The sequence below is a fragment of the Melanerpes formicivorus genome, unplaced genomic scaffold (genome assembly GCF_026170545.1).
Source record: "Melanerpes formicivorus ecotype bairdi unplaced genomic scaffold, bMelFor1.0.p_v2 SCAF_12, whole genome shotgun sequence".
NCBI lineage: Eukaryota > Metazoa > Chordata > Aves > Piciformes > Picidae > Melanerpes > Melanerpes formicivorus.
In genome coordinates, this window is record NW_027142364.1 from 1883768 (window position 1) to 1902797 (window position 19030).

General features: G+C 42.9%; 1 protein-coding gene across 2 annotated transcripts; it reads right to left on the reverse strand.

The window, feature by feature from the left end:
* Window positions 1–2286: 2286 nt before the first annotated feature.
* On the reverse strand, window positions 2287–17517 carry GYG1 (glycogenin 1). Of its 2 annotated transcripts, XM_068144936.1 has the most exons (8): window positions 17436–17517; window positions 14109–14244; window positions 12017–12191; window positions 11458–11620; window positions 7598–7724; window positions 4033–4249; window positions 3354–3404; window positions 2287–3112 (listed from the first exon to the last, which is right to left on the reverse strand). In XM_068144936.1, the coding sequence occupies exons 1-8, from the start codon at window positions 17440–17442 to the stop codon at window positions 2945–2947; spliced, it is 1044 nt and encodes a 347-aa protein (XP_068001037.1). In that variant the 5' UTR covers window positions 17443–17517; the 3' UTR covers window positions 2287–2944. The 2 variants fall into 2 exon arrangements, with proteins under 2 accessions (XP_068001037.1, XP_068001036.1); XM_068144935.1 differs by lacking the exon at window positions 3354–3404.
* Window positions 17518–19030: the final 1513 nt, after the last annotated feature.

The window sequence follows — 19030 nt, forward strand, 5'->3', positions numbered from 1 at the left end:
CTTCTTATGCATTCCTGAAATCTTTCTACTGTCCATGTCTTTGAAATGCTACTTAGTCTGTACAGTACTTAAGAACACAAAACCTCTTCAAAACAGAAATGCATATTCACACATTCTGACTTACAGACTCATACAACCATTCAGGTGGGAAAAGACCCTTGAGATCATCAGGTCCAACCATTAACCCTCCTCTACTAAGTTCATCACTAAGTACCACATCTAAATGACCTTTGAACACCTCCAGGGATGGTGACTTAACCTGTTCCAAAGCTTGACCACTCTTTCAGTGGAAGAAAGTTCTCCTAATATCCCATCTTACCCTACCCTCGTGCAGCTTAAGGACATTCCATCTTGTTCTATCACTAATAACCTGTGAGAAGAGACCAGCACCTACCTCTCTATAATTGTCCTTTCAGGTAGTTGTAGAGGGCAATAAAGGGCTCCACTCAGTCTCCTCTTCCTCAAACTAAACAGTCCCAGTTCCCTCAGCTGCTCTTCATAAGACTTAAGGTTGCTCTGAGTTGTCACCATCTAAGGAACACCATAGATTAGATGCTCTTTAGAGGCAAATGGAGTTCCAATACTTGAGTCACAATCTAAGCAGTTAATGCTTTGAGTCCCTACAGTTTCCAGCAGAAAATGGTTTGATGCATCAAGTGATGCTATTACAGGGGATAAAAAGAGTGCAGTTTTTCTGCAAATGCTGTCTGCAGTAACTATGAAGGAAATTGTGGCAGATAATGACATAGAGGTCATTCTATTGAAAATAAACTGCATAGAGTTTGGTATAGATCATACCATTTGCTTTCCTGAGGCTATAGATAAACACTTGACCATAGTATAAGTCAAAGAGGCTAGGACAGAATGGTTTTAGAAGTTTTCTTTCTTTACTAACTACATCTTTTAACCAAAAACATGCAGGTTTTTACCTTATTCAGCATCTCTCCTTATATTTTCTATTAATGTAACAAAACTTGCATGCTAAACCAGATTTTTAGGTTGGAATAGTCTCATGCCCTTAATACTTTCAGTTTTCTCCAACCAAACTTTAAAAACAAAACAAAACAAACCCATATCTATACTTTAGTACAAATACAGACAAGGGGAGCAAAATTAAGACTGTTGAGCTGTCTTCAGGAGTTATTTACCATTTTCCCTACAGAGCATTTTGTGAGCATACAGAACTCCAGTATTTGTAGCTGTTGGATAAACTATACTTTTGTTACTACAGGCTATTAACTACTAATCCCTCCTGCTTGCACACTTCAAATTTATCTGTTATAAAAAGAAATAAAATAACCCAAACACAGCAACAGAAAAATCCACACAGGAAAGGGCTAATTACAACTAGTTCAGATACTATGTACTTTTAAATAGCTACAAGCTACTTAGGCTTGGACCTCATCCTTAGTATTTTTTGCTAAATAGTGACCAAGGAGTCTTGGGTTTTGCTACTTAATTGCTCTAAGTTAAACTAACTCTCATACCCAGATTATGTCTTCTGCTTTACCAGCAAGTGGTGAGAGCTTGTTGATTTTATTTCTAGGCTGAAAGTTTAGCCCCCTCAGTAGCTTCCTGCCAAAATCCTGCTTTATTAGGAAATTATGGAATCTTTTCTTAGGGTTTCTGGATGAGTACAGAGTAGAGCTGTCAAAGGCACAACACTAAATCATTTAGTTCTGTTTAGGCTGCTGGCTAAAAGGATGGATCTGAAATTCAGTGCAGTTAACAGCCAACCTCTGTCTTCAGCACACTTTCATTCCTGTGGTATTTTTACTGCTTTTCCATGTGTCTTAGAATGTAGTGGGTAGCCTGAGTGTGGCCAAAAAGCACTTCCTTTTACTCTGCACACATGGAATAAATAGTTTTCCTAATCAGGGTAGGTACTGTTACTTAAGCAGCTATTTAATCTTTATTTGCCAAAACAGCATCACCATTGCGTATAAAGAGGTCAGTGGACAGGGCTTGGTTAGGGATGAGCTTTCTTTAGTCACCAGAAGAAAGATTCCCTCTTCCCAAGCTCCACAAATAGCTTCAGTAGGTACTTTCCCCATAGCCCTGCCCTACAATTAGGGTAAGCTAATAAGGGGATTAGCCCTAAAACAGCTCCCTGGCCACCAACTAGAGACTCTGTACACAATTACAGAACTAACAGCTGGACACTTGCTAACAGCAGCTCAAAGGGCATTAGCAAGGCTTAAGGGTTACACCTGTTGAACATTTTAGCTGGGACTGCTTCAGAGCTCCCTTTTTTAAAATTGCTCAGGAGTTTAGGGAAGCCAGAAGTGCATGACAACGTTTTATTTTCGTATCATGTGCAACATTGCAAGTAACAGATAAAACCCAGATGACTAGTCCCATAGTATACAGAACTGAAAAATGCATTCTGCCATGCTGTAGGCACTGTGCGTAAGAACCTGGTCAAAACTTCAGTGCAATTGTGACTGGAAGAGCAAAGCAGTGCTATGACTATTACATATCTGTCTGTATCCCAGTGGCATTAATACATGTATGGTAAAGCAGAATGGCTACCACTCCAGTGTATGAGCAATCCCATGAAAGAGATTTTTTTTCTTTTCCTCTCTTTTTTAACATCTAAAACAGCAAGCAAAGGAATCAAGGCTAAATCACCTTAATGAGGTGAGGTAACAAACCCAGTTTTCAAGGAATACATTGAGCCAATTGATCAAAACAGAAGGAAAATTTAAGCTGAAAATACCTGGTTTTATCTAGTAGGGAGAATTGGAAATTGGGCAGTTATAGGTGGCCCAAGGAATTCTGCTTCCTAGCTTTTGCTCAGTCTTCATCTGTAGCACTGCAGAGGCCTTCAGCCAAGAAGTTTTTCAACAAGCTACTAGCAAGTGTAACTGACCACCATCTACACCTTTCTAGCTGTTAGTTCTGGAACAAGTCCTTGCATCACCACTGTTTGAGACGGGCATTTCTACTGAAGGTAGGTATCGAGTTTCTTCTTGATGTTGTCAAAGGAATCCACTCCCATATAGTCAGCTTGGCCCTGTTCCCACCGTTCCTTGCGTTCTTCTGAAGATACAATTGGTAATACTGGTGGTGTTGATATTGATATGTGGGACACTGCCTCTGTAACCTCTGCCTAAAAGGAAAGGCAGAGTGAAAAATACAGAAATACTTAGCATAGCTAAAGTGAGCAACAGGCCATAGAATGGGACAACGAAGTAGATGTTTCTCATGCGCAGCAGCAAGCATTGCCAATGGGCAGGGATTGTGCAGCTTTCCTAGCAAAATAACAAAGCAGAGTTACAGAAGTTAGCAGGGAGAAAGGAAAAAAAAAAAATAAGAGGAAAAAAGGAAAGGAAAGTTTAAGTTCTTCATACCTCTCTACAGAAGCCACAAGAGAAAGCCAGAGTATAGACCAAGCCCGATAGCTGCAAATAGTTCATTAGAAAGATGTAAGATTAACAAGAGAAAGCACATCTCAAGAGATCAGTAACTTTGGTCTTAGAAAGGTTGAGAACTTAAACTGGCTTATGTACTAAGCTAGCAAGTCTGCAGTGAGATGCAAGCTACTGAACTCTGTGAATGAGAACTAGTTAGAAGCATTACTTAGGCTGTAAGTATTGGGATTGACCGCTGACAGTCTACCTATCCTAGGATTACTTAGATTTGTTTCACCATGCAAAATCTAGATTTATCTACTGCATGCTGGACTGTGCTGCTTCTGCTAGAGAACCTTATTAGCTCCAGCATATTAGGAGTGAGGGCCCTTCCCTGCACCTATTAAGAAGGTCACTACAGTATGATTTCTGGGGCACTGTTAGTTGCTTACATAGCTTGTTTTAGGCAAGCAGACAGCTATGTCCAAGACCACTATAGCATGCTTCTCTTCTGTAGTACCGATTATTCCAAGCTTAAAAGCTGCAAACCAAAAGGCCCTGCATCCCCAAAACTAAACCACATCCATGCTTTGAGACAGAGGAAAAGGAAAAGAGCAGGATGGTGAAGAACCTGCCAGCCATACTTGGGTAGTTTGTATAAGAACATTAGAGCGCTTACCATGTTTACACCTGTGGCTTCTTTAACAATTCCATGCTGTTCTAGTAATGGTAAAACATGAGCTAAGTAGGTGTCCCACCACATGTTGAGGAATTCTGGGTGAACTATTTTAGGGTCATCCATCTTGCCTTTTATGCTTTTTGTTCTGGAGTCATATGTGTAGTTCCATGGCTTTGTAATTCCCAGGAAGTGCACCACTTTAGTATTTGCACCAAACCTGTTGGACAGAAAAAGTTAGAACCCCCAGTTTGGGCAGGTATCTAGAAAACAGAGTTTTGACTGGGAGACTACTTTTTTTTTTTTAACCTGCAGTTTCTGTAGGTGTCCAGAAAACAGCAATAGTATTTAGGAAGCTAAGGACTAAATGACCAAACTGCCAACACCTACAGGGATTGAAAGCATCACTATACAACAGGAAAATAAAAATGCAACCAGAATTCTATATTATACTAGTCAGAATACAGCCAAAACCTAATGGTCTGGGCTACTTAAGTACTTACAGCCAACTCAAGTCTTTATGTAGAGTGATGTCCATAGCTCAGGAGAGAGCAGTCTCAAGCAGCCGTTGCAATCAGAACTGGTTTTAAAAGTGAAAAAGATTCTACTCCAAAGTCAGTGATCCAGACAATTAGGCATGACAAGCATTAGGTAGAGAAGGGGCAGTGTTAGGGTTACCCTTTCAGTTTACAGCCCTAGAGAAAAGCAGCATTGGAAAGCCTTGCTGCAGGATGACTGTGTCCCTGTGAAATAATAGCTCTGTATAACCTGAGCACTTCAGAGAACTCGGCTGCTGGTACAGCTGGATCTTGCCAGACAACCAACCATTATTTTCAAAATGACCTTAGCTAAGCCCAGAGTAGGGGCTGTGGTGCTGGTAGGCTTTTGTTTGTTTCTTAAAAGCTATTTTAACTCTGTGTTCAACATGGACTTCTAGCTTTGGCCCATATGTTACCAGTTCCTGCGTTTGGTATTAAGAGTTTGATGAGATGCCCCCCTTTTTAAATACGCAGCACTAAAGAAGATGGCATTCACTTCATTATTCTGTGGTTCCAGAACTAGAGCTCAAGTTGGATCAGTTTTAGGAACAAGCAATACCAGTCTCTCTACCAGCAACTGTCTCACCTAGTTCAGTTTGTAGCACATTAGGATTTCTTCTCCACACAACTGATTCAAATGAACAATAATGTCAAACTGGTTTGCTTAACAGCTTAGGTACATCCTGGTCACTTTGAGCAGGACTCTGCTGGTTTCCAAAACTTTAGAATAGTCAAAAAAGGCAGCATGCATGTAGGTGATAGTTTTCATGCTATTGTAAGATCACAGCATCACAGAATGTTAGGGGCTGGAAGGAACCTCAAAAGATCATCCAGTCCAACCCCCTGCCAGAGCAGGATCACCGAGAGCAGATCACACCTGCCAGATGCATCCAGGCAGGTCTTGAATAGCTCCAGAGAAGGAGACTCCACAACCCCCCTGGGCAGCCTGTTTCAGTGTTCTGTCACCCTCATCATGAAATATTTTCCTCATGTTTCCATAGAACTTCCTATGCCTCTACTTCCACCCATTGCCCCTTGTGCTGTCATTAGGCATCACCAAGCACAGCCTGGCTCCATCTTCTTGGCACTCACCCTTTACACCTTTGTAAACATTAGTGAGGTCACCCCTTAAGTCCCCTCTTCTCCAAACTAAGGAGACCCAGCTCCCTGACTTCATTTCAATAGTCATGTTTAATGTTCTGAACACAATTAACCAGTCTTCAAGAGGTCAGTTCCTCAGCTTTAATTTTCAAAGCAAAGGGTTAAGATTTGGCATAAGAGGACTACCATAGTTTTGTTAGCTGTCACAGGGCTACTTAACAGCTGAAGATACTTGTCATTGTTCAAAAATCAAGGCTATGTAAGCTAGAGAATGCCTAACAAGTGTTTTGTTACACCTACTGCAAGTGTAGAGATCTTAAGTAGATGGAAAACTAAGAGTACACTCCAACAGTTGACAGACACCAAGCTTTATGATGTTTCCAGGATCTGCTTTCTAGATACCTTCTATGTCTGCAATACTTTCCTTTGCATTTAAGCTCAGCTGTTAGGAAGCTTTACGTCCACACTGGCCTCAGCAACTAATCTGTCTTTCCCCATCTCCCAGAAAAGTCCTTCATCAATGTTTTGAAGTTGGAAAGCATTTGTCATGAATTGGCATTTTCCTTTGGAAAAAGGATTACTGAGACTGCTGTGAAATGTAGTCTCGCTGTACAAAGCTGCGAAAAACTTAGCTATTGATGTCACTAGCTTTAAATTTCACTTCATTCCAACTGCTGGTTTTCAGGAGTGTAGCTGTTGATCTAACTAAGGGAAATTGTTTCACCTATTTGTCAGGGAATACTACTTAAAAGGGGCTGTACTTCCAACATTCTGCTTTTGAAGGTCTGCTGAATTCCATTCAGCAATCAACTCAATGGCATTTTTTTTCAGGAGCCCCCAACTCTAAACCGTCTTTTGTGGCAACGAGGTCATTTGTAGATTTAAGGTCATGTAATGGACCACCAGCCAGCCATGGAAGAGGACATACTTTACAATAGATGCTGGTTAGCTTATCAAATGCTGTCTTACTACTTAGTCATTCTTAGGCTTGCATATAGTTCTTTAAATAAGTGTTCCACTTCTAGCATGACAGGATTTCAAACGGTATTCTGATCACAAGACATAGTTTGATCTTGGGCCAGCAACAGTCCTGCTTATGCGAGCTGCTGCTTTGGACACTAGTAACCTGATGTCATTCAGAGATCAGATTGTTCTCCTGCAACTGGGACTTCCCCTCCCCCTTTCCCCTGCTGTTTTTGCAGCACTTAATAAATCAGTTTCTGTGTAATGTTTCAGCTTCCCCTGCTCCTCCCCTTCCTCCTGTGTTTACTTCAACACTGAATGACCCTGCCACTGAGACACGGTTTGCTCATGTGCCAAAAGTAATACTGATAGCTAGGGAGGATACAGTTTTCCTTGCACAGGAAACGCCATAGCCTTTGTTCCATCTTGCTATTACTTAAGGAACTGTTCAAGAACTGGAAAGAATTCTAGCTTTATGCAAATGTTTGTCCACCATGTTTATTTGAATGACATAGGCTGATCAGACAAAATGTAAGCGCTGCCTGGTAAATACCTGAAGTAATTTAAGTGAGGAGAAAGCTAGTTACTTAGGTGGGATTGATACCACCAGTGACACACTGAAGCTAGCTCAAGCTGATTCAAGAGCAGGAGCCTTTGGTTAGAGCTGTAATAGACAGCATCCCATACTGGAGGAGGGTTACTTGCTTTTGCCAAATGTGCTTGCTCTAAATCAGTGTTACTAGCAGGGCTGAGTTGTTTAAGCTACTGATACAGCTCTGCATTTATCATGAGATGATTCACTTAACTAGTATTAAACTTTTTTTTGGGGGAAGAAAATGTATCTTCCTTTAGTGACAATAATGGCCTCCCTTTAGAAGAGCTTGTGAGTTTACATTGTGCCTGCTCATTCTGTACAAGACATTAGTTAATATGAAGCTCAGAAACTCTTAGGATTTTGAACTTACGCTTTAAATGCTGGAAGGTAGGAATATACTGAAGTGCTGCTCAGATTATAAATAAATGGTAGATGTTTGCTCATGTCTGTTGTTGCCCAGCTGCTGAAGAAGGTGTTTAATAACCCCTGATCTGCACCTGAAAGAGAAACCATTAATAGCCTACAAATATCACATAGCTTTAAGATCTTTTTCAATCACTTTGCTAATTAAGAGTTGCTAATGCAGTAGTCCTGTCCAGCAGGAGTTTGGCTCAGAGCACTAGAGTTCCAGTTGTGACCAACCCTTTAAACTTTGCAGTCTTTGGAAATTAGAAAATAAAATAAAATGCACAGAATTAAAAGACAGTATTTGTGTGGGGCTGCTACTGCTAAAAGACAGCAAGTTGCTCCCAATTCCTGCTATTTGGTTCCTTTTACTGCTCAAAACCCGGGACTTGACAACAAGTACTGTTGAGCTTCAGCTGAGCTCAGAAGGTCAAGCGCAAACAACTAGTTTTACTATATACACTTACAGATGCCTGATCAGCATCTTCAACACCAGAATTAGGTTATCAGAAGGCTGTTAGACCTGCAGTCCTGGATGCAGCTACAAACATTATGATCCAATAAGGAAAGCACAGTGAGTCTTGGTGACAACTTTAGAAACCTTAATCAAATCCCTTAAGAGGCAACAGGCTTTCCTAGTTCTGCACTGAAAAGCTGATGACTAACCTCTGAGTGAGGATTACAATCTAAATTATGTCCAGGCCTATTGTGTTGGGAGAGGGTTGTCTCTTAGTTTGCAAGCAGAGATTGTAAGAAGGTCAAATGAATCTGAAGTTGTTTGGTCTGTCAGTAGCAGAGAGGCTTAGAAAAACTCCAGCCTTTGGCCCAAACAGGTTAGTTAAAAAGCAGCTACTGAGAAGTGAAAACTTCATTTATATCCATTCTTTATTGCAATGAATATACTTAGAGACTAAGTGCTAATAGTTTCTCTTATGAAAGAGATGGAAGGGAGTCCCTCAGCTTTCATTTGCTGTCTTCCCTTCAGCTATGATGCATTCAGAAGTAGAATTGCTAAGAAGTAAGTAAATGCACAGCTTAGACAATATTTATGTTAATCCTTTATTTTCTAAAGCACTCAGTCTCTGCTGACATAGGAAAAGGATTTTTTAATTGGCCTATGATTAGATTTAGGACAGTACAAGGATTTACACCCTCACTGCTCTTTGAGCAGAATTTGCATTTTGCAACTGAAATATCTAGACACTGGGCACAAACTTCGATCTAAGGCAGCACACTGACAAATATAAAGTCTAGGTATTCTGTTACAGCTGTCAGCAGGACATGCAGATTGCAGAGTGAGGAATTGCTTAGAGACTCAGTCCAGTAATTGCAAACTTCTCACTCGCCTCTCGCCCGTAAAGGAAGGAAAGCACTTTTGAAGGAGGCATGCCCATCATGAGATAAGCCAAAGACTAGCCCTCTGGTCTTTACTCAGCTCTTTCATTTTAACTTGGTGCTGTGTTAAGCATATGTATGTTAACGGCAAGATCGTCTAAAAGAGAGGAAAACCTGTGATGCCCTCTCAAAACAGATAACTCATAACTGAAGGGGCACTAACAACATATTAAAACTTCTTCCACAGGACTTCCTCTCACTCAGAATGTTTTACATACTCCCATTTTTCCCCCCAGATTTCAGGCACTGTTGTGAAAGCAGCACAAAAAAGCAGCATTTAGCAGTCCTAGTTCAGACCTCAGCAGTAGTTTTGTGAAAGGATCAGGCAGTAGTTACATTAGCTGCCAATCTACAGCTTTGCTGCATTGTATCTTTAAGTAAAAGCAAACATTTTAGATTCCAGGCTGAAGAGCAAGAGGAATGTTGAAGCAATAGCAATGTTCTTAAGATAGCAGTGCTACCAGATTCCTTTTAAAAGCAATCTTTTCCCCCTTCCACATCTTTTAGACTGCAGTTAGAATTATCACATGAGATATTCCTCATTATCTAAAAAGGTGAAGTTCAAGCAGACAAAGCATTTTTCTACAGTTAGGTATCACTCTACCTAATTTCTAGGCAACAGCATTACATAGGAGGAATCTGTCTGCTGTTGTAAACATGAAATACTCTGAGAAGTCCTGCATTTGCTTGATGCTACTACTGCAGATAGGGTACTTAAAGCTTGACTTCAATTATGCATCACCTGGTAACTTGTTGAGCTTGCACCCCTGTGTCCTACTAAGGGTAGGTACCCTTCACACGTGCTAGTTTATCCTAGGAACATTTATTACTGTCTAGACAAATTTGAATTTAAATCCTCTTCTGTCCCCACCAAGTTCATGAGCTCAGCAATAGTTTATGCAGGTAGTATAACCCTGCCTGGTCTCATTATTCAGATCACTGCTACCATTTAATAAAATTGAAATAACCCTTAAAGCTGAACTACAAGTTACAGTTCCAGAAATCTGGTACCTAAACCATTAACCCATCTTTTTTGCTGTTAAGAGCTGCAACAATTGTTTCATGGTGAGGACATGGAGGAAGTTTCACCATTGTGCGGCTTTAGCTTTTAAGTCACAAAATACCTTGTGGAAGTAAGTCTATTTCTTCAAAGGACAGAGGCCTTAGGCTTAGAAGATAGGATCTGCTAGCAGTCAAGCACAAAGCTCAGAGGAGACAGTCACCAAGTCTCAGATGACTCTGGAGCTACTCATCAGTCAATTTGCACAGAGATGTGGGTTGGTTTGTTTCTTGTTTGTTTGTTTTTTTAATAGCAACAACTCAATACTGAACTACAGTTTTTGCCACAGCTGGTGATCAACTGACACCAAACACTTGAGAGCACTCCCAGAGCTACTAACTGCTACCCTGTCAGTAGCTACCCTTCATCACCTTGCAGTACTTGTTTTCACTAGAGTTTATTCACATGGCAGCACCAAGTATCCAACTGCAGCTAATGTTCTTTAGGAGGCCACACAGAGGAGTCAACACAGTAAGAGGGATAATTCTGCAGATTAGGAGTGACACCTGGAACTCTGGCTTTTTACAAAGTATGGAAGGGAAGGAAACAGGGCAGATAATACCTTCCATCAAGAGTTTCATTTTGTAGTCTTATTTCTGTAGTATTCTGTGGCTTTTTCAGTCAGACTGGTTTGCACCATCATGGTTACACCAGAATGCAGTGACAGCCATTCAGAAGCCTTTAACTGTAGCAGTTTTCAAGCAACATGTGCTTGGTAATAGGTTTAGGAGACTTACAGGACAGCAGAGCTTGGCTTCTGAAGCTTAAAATTTGGCACAGTAGCCAGTTCCAAGTGACCTATAGTGGGAAGCTACTTGCTACATGCACTTGATATTAGGAAAAAGACAGTCACCAGCTGATAATCATAGGAAGCTGTCACTGCAGAGCATGTGAAGAGATAGTTGCAAACTCAAATGTCTGTTTCTCTGAAGCTGCACTCAAGTTCAACAGCACTGTTATTTCCAGAGCAGCTTGACTTAGCACAGAACATTCAAGTCTGGAGTATCAGGAACTCATGATGCCCCGTTGTGCAATTTCACTTGCTAATGCATGCTTGCCACATCTTAAGATTTCTTGTGAGGTGATTCTACGTTGCTCATGCTTACAGCTTCTAGTTTGGAGGACAAACTCTTAAGTTTTATTTTACGTAGTCTAAAAAAAAAAAAGGTAGTTTTACAACACATTGTAATGATAGCCTCTGCTGTCAGAGGCTATCCTTCTCTGTGAGAAGGACACAGTTTTTGTGCAGCTCCACAGAGGTCAGAATTCTATGCTACAGAGTCCCCATGACCTGTATGCAGTTACTGAGCCATCCCAACCACTCTTGCCATTTTGGTCTAACACACACTGAAATACAAGTTGCCACCTACCGTCAAAGCTGCCTTTCTCTGTGGCAAACTGTAACAGCTGATTGTATGTTTCAATGGAAGGTCGGTAAACAAAAACTCCAGAATTAAAACAGTCAGGCCAGCCTGGATCTGGCGCTGCAGACAGCTCTTCTCTCTCAAAAAGTTCATCAATATTTGACAAAACCTAGTTGTAAAGGGGGTAAAAAAAAAAAGTCTTCTAGTTTGTGTTTTTTTAGGCCAGGAATTGGGATATCACGTTTTAATGGTTTTTGCTAATCACCTTAAGACATGAAGGAAGTATCAATGTTCTTTTCTTATGGGAGACTACTTTACAGAATCCCCACAGATTATGTTACTATTATTTTAGATTTTAAAAAAGCACATAAGTCTTCAGATCTACCACTTTAAACAGCAAAAAGGCTTCTATTACCTCTCCTCTTAAAACAAACACCAGTCCTCCCTCCCCCCATGAAAACCCCAAGTAATAAAACCAAAAAACAATCCACAGACCAAAAAATGAAATCAAATCCAGCAACCCCCATACCAGGTCATTAGAAGGAACCATGAGACAACCACTTACCATTGTATCTGCATCCATGAACACACATTTTGAAAACTGTGTCAGTTCCCAGCAGTGAAGCTTTGTTAGTGTGACACCCAGCTCAGGTCTTTTCATTAACGCCAAGTGTGCTGAATCCCCACTGTCCAATACATTTACCAATATGACTTCATCAAAGACTTTTTCCATCACTTTCCTGGGGAGAGAATCAATAGCCAAGGTTTAGTTTTATTGTTATTCCAGTACCAGACCACAAGACAGATTCCATAAAGAGAAGTTGAATAACAAGGAACTTGACAGCGTTTCTGATTTGCCCTCAGAAAGAGCTGACTGCATGTGTTGGAATGCAGAGGGACACCTGTCTGCCTCAAGGTTTCTAGTTTGCCATGGGCCCCATTTAGGGGAACAAAGAAATGCGAGTTGGTTGTTTCTGTGTTTTGATTGTTATTGTTTTGTTTGATTGGGTTTTGCTGTTGCTTGGGTTTTGTTTTTTTCCCCTTCCACAAATAGTTGGCATTGCTACCATGTTCAGTAGGTCATGGCTATGTAGTACAAACTTTCCAGACAGCTTTTTTCCCAGTCAGAATCCAATTTTTGAAAAACTCAGTATACTTTGACCAGGCAGTTAAGAAATGGGAACCTGTCAGAGTAGCCTGAGCAGGACAGCAACTGAATCCTAAAGAGTTGAGACAGAAGTTTATGCAGTAGTTATGACAACACTGTTCAGTATTTGTGACTGTTAGGGGCACTTGACCAGACTCAGTTGCTAAAGTTTTCTTTATCACAAAGTTTTATAAAGACTTGCTTAATCATCACTGTGAGTACAGGAGTGTTTTGATCTAGTATCATGTTTCCCTAAAGGTGATAAACTTTCAGGCAGCATAGTGAAATCTGTGGCAGATATCCAGCCTTTGCTTTCCCATCAGTAAAGCCTTACCATTAGTTAAGAGATGTTAAGGAGTTCATGCTGCTTAAAGTATGAAGCATCCATAAAATCTCAGTGTTCCACAGTGCATCTTGAACACTCAGCATTTACCAGTACAATTTGAGCCACTTTTAGAACTCTGCCCTGGAAGGCTCAATTTATACTGACAGTGTGGTATGGACAGTTGCTTCTGAACTTAAGGCAAACCTGTTAGTGAATGCTGAGTGAGAAATGGAAATCCCAGTTACAGTGGTAGGTAGGCATCCCTGGCCTAAGGGCATAATACTAGTGAGATCACAATGATGATTCATCTTAAGAACACACCTGCCTAGTATGTTAGAATGGATGTTCCTACCTATATCATCTTTATATTGATAAAGCTATTTAGCTGCCAAGAGACTCCAGGGAGAGTCACTCCACTTATTATCGAGCCACTCCTCTACTGTCTCTAAAAACAGATATCTTTTCAGAAGGATTTCCCCACATAAAGCATCTTGACCTGTCATCTATAGTTCATGTAGCTATTAAGCTAATTGGGCTTTTACCCTCCTCTTGTGTGGAAAGAGCACCCTGTCTGCTCCATACTGAGACTATTTTAGAGAGACTCTAGGAAGCAGTTGCCTGGCATTTCGTTTGTTGTACTGTGGTGACTTCGTTAGAGGCCTCTGCATATCTGATAATTTTACATACTTAGTGCTACTTTAGCTCTGTTCATTTTCTTCTCTCATGATAAAGTCTGATTTTAAGTGTCTGCCAGATTTCAAGAGAGCTTGTGGTACATGATCTCAATTGAGAACACTTCTACAAGACAAATACCAGCCCCATACTCCCACCTCCACATGCATACGCAAAGCACTAATGAATGTATAGGCAATATTAATAACGGTTGGACAGGTCTAAGCAGGACTACAAGAGAGCAAAGATCCAGTTGAAATGTCAGTATCAAGTCACAGCTTAATGCTCTAGCTACAAAGTATTAAAATCATCCTGTCAGAGGAAAGAAAAACAACAACAATCTGCCAGTTTCACGTCTGAAGCACAATTACAGAATTGCAGGCAGTGTAAGCTGCAGTCTGCTAAGCTTAGACCTCAGGCTTCTAGACTTTTGAAAGTTTAAAGAACTTCCCGTTTTCCTAGCCTTCATGTCAGCAAGAACTGTGGCAGTTTGAAGTATACAAGGGATCTTACCTCATAGGATCTGAGACCTGAGGAGTTATGAGTACAGTCAGCTTCCTTGTTGTTCTGTACTGTTGCAAGGATGAACCAAGTACCAGTGCTCCTTTCCCATAGGAGTCATTTGTGGCTAGAGTCACAAAAGACTGGTCTGGAAAAGAAAGAACTTAGCCAAGTTAGCATGATCCACTATGTTATCCTGAGACAGATGTACTAGAAACCTAGTATTGGTAGGTAGTCATGCTGTGAGCCCCCTGAGGTGAGGCCTTTAACCCTGTATAGCTGAATTAAGCAGATTATCCTTGCATAACTACACTTGCTGTTAGTAACTTGACAAGTGGCAACCAGCAACAATAAAAATTGAGACTGTTGCAGGAGAAAACCATTTCCTGTCTGCTTACAGGTTAAAAAAAGCATGCCAACGGTCAGAGACAATCCAAAAGGTCTAAACTGCTTCATTAGGGCCACAAATATACTATTGTAAAGTTAAAAGTACTGGGAGTCAGTGAGCTTGCATTTGGTCTAAAGTTAGTAACAGTAGAGTTTTGTACTTAACTCTAGGTTCAGCTCTCAGTCCCAAAACTAGGATAGCATAAAACTTGTGCTTCATTTTCAAATGGAAGTAAGCATTGAATTCGATCTTGGACAGCAGTATTAAGTTTTGCTAGCTCAGGAGTTTGCAGATGAGTTGTTCTGCAACCCATGGTTACAGCTTTATGATAAGAATGCAAGATTTAAATGGAGTGTAAGCAGTAAGATAAGCAATTTAAGACTTGCAGCAGTGATCTTTGCTCTTCAAGCAGAAAAAGCTAAGGTTGGACTGTTACTATAAAGTGTAACCTTCTGCTCCAGCTATACCTTAACACTACATTAAAGAGGGATCACTTTGTCATATATTGTTAAGTGAGGCCATACAGTACAAGCTTTGCATTCTTTCAGTTATCACAATTTTTTCAACTGCCAGGATGGGACTTAAAGAAAGGCAAACAAATCGCTTCTAAACTTCTTCAGCTCACTGTTAGCTGTCATCATGCATTACTCCTGAGTCACAGCACTCCATAAAGAGAGGTATTCTTTTCTACCAAACCATTTCTGACACCATCAAAACAGTTTCTAATCATCATCAAATCTCAAGAGCAGATGATCACATTCAAGTTTTTCAGCAGTCATGATTTCTTTTCTTTACAGAAGTTGCTAGCTAGTTTAGATCACAATTGAGAGCTCTGGGCACTTAAAGACTTACTTTCAAGTCCTGCAAGGAGGTTAACATACTGACCACTCCACTTCCAAAGAGATCGTTGTTTGGTACAACTCCTCATCCCCATAAGACAGTCACCAGTAACTTTTTAACCAACTTGACAGTTGATAACAGAAAATCATGGACCACAATTGTCTATAAGCTCTGCAGATCTGGTTTGCAAGCTCTACAGACCAGCTAAACAACCTTCTATTCTGCTTAGCAGCAAAACCAACTAGTCCCAAGGGATTTATAGTGGGCAATTACAAAGTTAAAAAAAAAAAGCTTCTACAATACCAGAAAGAGTTATTTTTCAATTATTTTCCCCCTCAATTTTAACTACCAATTTGCAATAACATATAATCCAGCAAGTCTGCACAACGATTTTCTTTGAAGCTTTACAAACAGCAAGTGTGTAGCATTTTAAGTGGTGTGAACATCTTCCTAACAGGGCAGCATTTTTCACCGCTTAATTTTGCTTGTTACTCCTCAGCTACTCAATGCATAGAAGTCTGCCACTCTGCTGACAGACAGCTCACTAAAATCCGGTGTGGACAAAGTGGGATTGTGCCCAACATTCATCTGAATGTTGGGGTTTTTATTCCAGCAGCAGAACAGTAATTCTTAAAGTGACCTTGTCCCTGAAAGGGTAGCCTTTTTCACTGAACTGCTAGCAGGTAAAAAACATCTACGGTCTCCTCATACTACTGAAACTGAGTATTCACACACAAAGGCCTTGGAGAAACAGTCAGTGTAATGATGAAGCAAAGGCTAAGAAACCCCCTGTTACACCCAGCTGCAATAGGAAACTTAGTGACTGCTTGACAGGAGAAGGATATGGGCAACCTGTAGAGGATCTGTCAGTATAGCTTTTCAAAGTTTTGAATACACCATGTTCTGTCTCATTGACAAGTATGTTCAGACACACTATATATGAGTCCATACTGCAACTTTGGCAAGACCAGTTGCTCCTCATTATGGGAAGTTACATCTGCAAGAGACCTCCACTCTCCTTCAAGCACAAGTATTTCTGTTGTGTGGGTCTCCCTTCCCATCCTGTCCCTCTTCTGCATTCTCTGTAACTGTTTCCTCCACCACAGGCTATGTTCAAACAGCAGTCACTGCTATGCCTTAAACATGCTTAACAATAAGCATGACTTCAAACCCACAGACAATGTGAGATGATATATCCAGGCCAGAGACGGTGTTGGCCACCCAGCTCAAGGGCTATAGTATCTGTATGTAAGAGTCTTGGCACCCAGGAGCATCCTGGGAGGCTGAGCTAGGAGCAAGCTTTCACTTGACAGCATGCAAGAGGGGACCAGGGTACTTGCCCCAGATGCTGTATAACTTCCCCCAGAAGCATTTCCAGAGGCATGGGCAGAGTTGACAGGTGCCTGCCTGCCCCCCATTCCCTGAGTTAGGGGCTGCTACATCTGACAGTGATTTTCATTTCCGAGTACGAGATTCCTAAGGAGACACATGTATCTAATCAGGACATGCATCTGGAAGCAGACTTTTCCTGCAGGCTCCCAGATCTGAAAATTAAACCAATTCTGTTGACAGCTTCAGAAAAGGTAAGACACGGGGGGTGGGGGAGAAATACACGAAATAAAAAGCCAGGCATACCCTGAGAGGTGGTAAGGGATTGCTCATTATAAAGTATCCGCGCGTACATAACCTATACACGCTCTTCACCCTCTCAGGAGAGGCCGAGGGCTTGACTCTCCTGTGACGGGACAGAGCCCCCCGGCCGAGCCCCACTGAGGGTCCAGGCGGGAAACGGCCGAGCGCCCCCGCGCTCCCCCGCGGCGGCCCCAGCCCCCCCGCCGGCTGTGGCCGGCCCCATCGCCTGCTCGCGGCCCCGGCCCGCCTCCGGCGCGCGCCGCTGCCAGGGGCCGCCACCTAAAAATAGGCGCGGCGCGGCCCGCCCCGCTCCCGCGCGGAGGGAACGACAGGGGGCACGCGGGGGGCACGCGGCGGACACGCGGCAGCCCGGCGGACACGCGGCAGCCCCGCCAACGCGGCCTGCGCCGCCGGCAGCCCTCGCGAATCGCGGCGCGTGCGCTGGGCGCCCGCGGGGAGGTGTGGCCGCGCGCACTGACCTGCCATGGCGCTAAGTCCGCGGAACGGCTGAGGCTGAGGCGGCAGCCGCGCTCCCGGTGCTAAGCGGAGGCCGCCCCTTATATAGGGGCGGGGCCAGGCGCCGCACGTCTTTGGCTGGGCGCGGAGGCCCCGCCCCGAGGAATCCCCGCGTCGCCACGGGGCGGGGTCTCCGCCATGGTGTCCTGCGGCGGTGTCACGTCATCCCTCCTGCGGGCGCCGCTCGGCCGGGACCTGGCACAGCGCCGGGCGGGCCCCTTACCCACCCTGCCCCCGGTGCCTCCCAGGCCAAAGCGGAGCTTGAGAGCGCTGCGCTGTGCCGACGGCGTCCTCTGTGTACGCTTCTCCATAAGTAGCGTGCGGGTTTATGTATCGTGAGTAGCGTGCGAGACGTTCCGTCCGTATTTGCACTTGCAAAAAGACGTGGAAAAACACAGTTCTTTGGTTTGGGACATAGTGAAAATAACCTTTGTGCATTAGAAAGGAGTAAAAGCAACCGGATCCAGTTAAAGATGTCCCAGCTGACTACAGAGAGGCTGAACCAGATGATCTTTAAAGGTCCCTTCCCGCCCCAAGCATGCTGTGTTTCTGTGGTTGTGTGCTGTGGCGGGGCAGAGCCTGAGACAGGATGCTTTGGCTTCTAGCACCTGTGGTCACCAGCGCTGCGGTAACCACAGGCCTGGCCCAAAGCCACCTGCAGCTGTAGGCAGTCTGCTTAGAGTACGTGCAGGTGCCTGATGGTCCAGACCCGTCGTCAGGCATTGAAATGCAGCTAGTGGTGCATGCAGCATTACAGGTGGCTGGGTGGTGGCCACTGCAGGGTGGCAAGAGAGACCCTAGGAAAGACATGAAGCAAGTGCTTTCAGTTGAAGTCTTGCACTGTTGTACTTCTATTAAGGTAACATGATACTGCTGGCAATGCATGGCACCTCCAGGGAGTGTGTATCAGCAGCTGAGATGAGGAGCTATGCCCATACTTGATATTTTCTTTGTGGCTCAGTTTCAGTCCTTGAAGACATTTAAGCTTGTCCAGGGAGGTGGTTGGGGTGCCATCCCTGGAGGTGTTTAAGACCAGGCTAGATGAGGCTCTGGCCAGCCTGATCTAGTGTGGGGTGTCCCTGCCCATGGCAGGGGGGTTGGAACTAGATGATCCTTGTGGTCCCTTCCAACCCTGACTGATACTATGATAAGCTGTAGCTTTTCAGGAATATAGGAAACGTGCTAATAAGTGTTTGTGCTCTATCACCCTTGCAAGCATTACGAGTATTAAGACTCTAGTACAGGTCCTTTGTTGCTCACATGACTCTACCTACTAGTGAAAACTGAGCAATGGAAGATAATGACAAATAGTGAAGCTTATAGATATGTGAGATAACCTGATTGAACAGATGAGTTAGTACAAAAAAAAAAAAATCACAGGATTACTAGTTGAGGTTCAAAGGCACCTCTAGAGGTTATCAGGTCCAATGCTCTTGTTCAAGCATTGTCATTCAGAGTTGGTTGTCCAGGACTAGGTCCAGATGGCTTTTGAGCTGGAGGGAGACTCCACCACCTCCCTGGGCATTCAGTGCCACTGTTTGGTCACCCTCACAGTGAC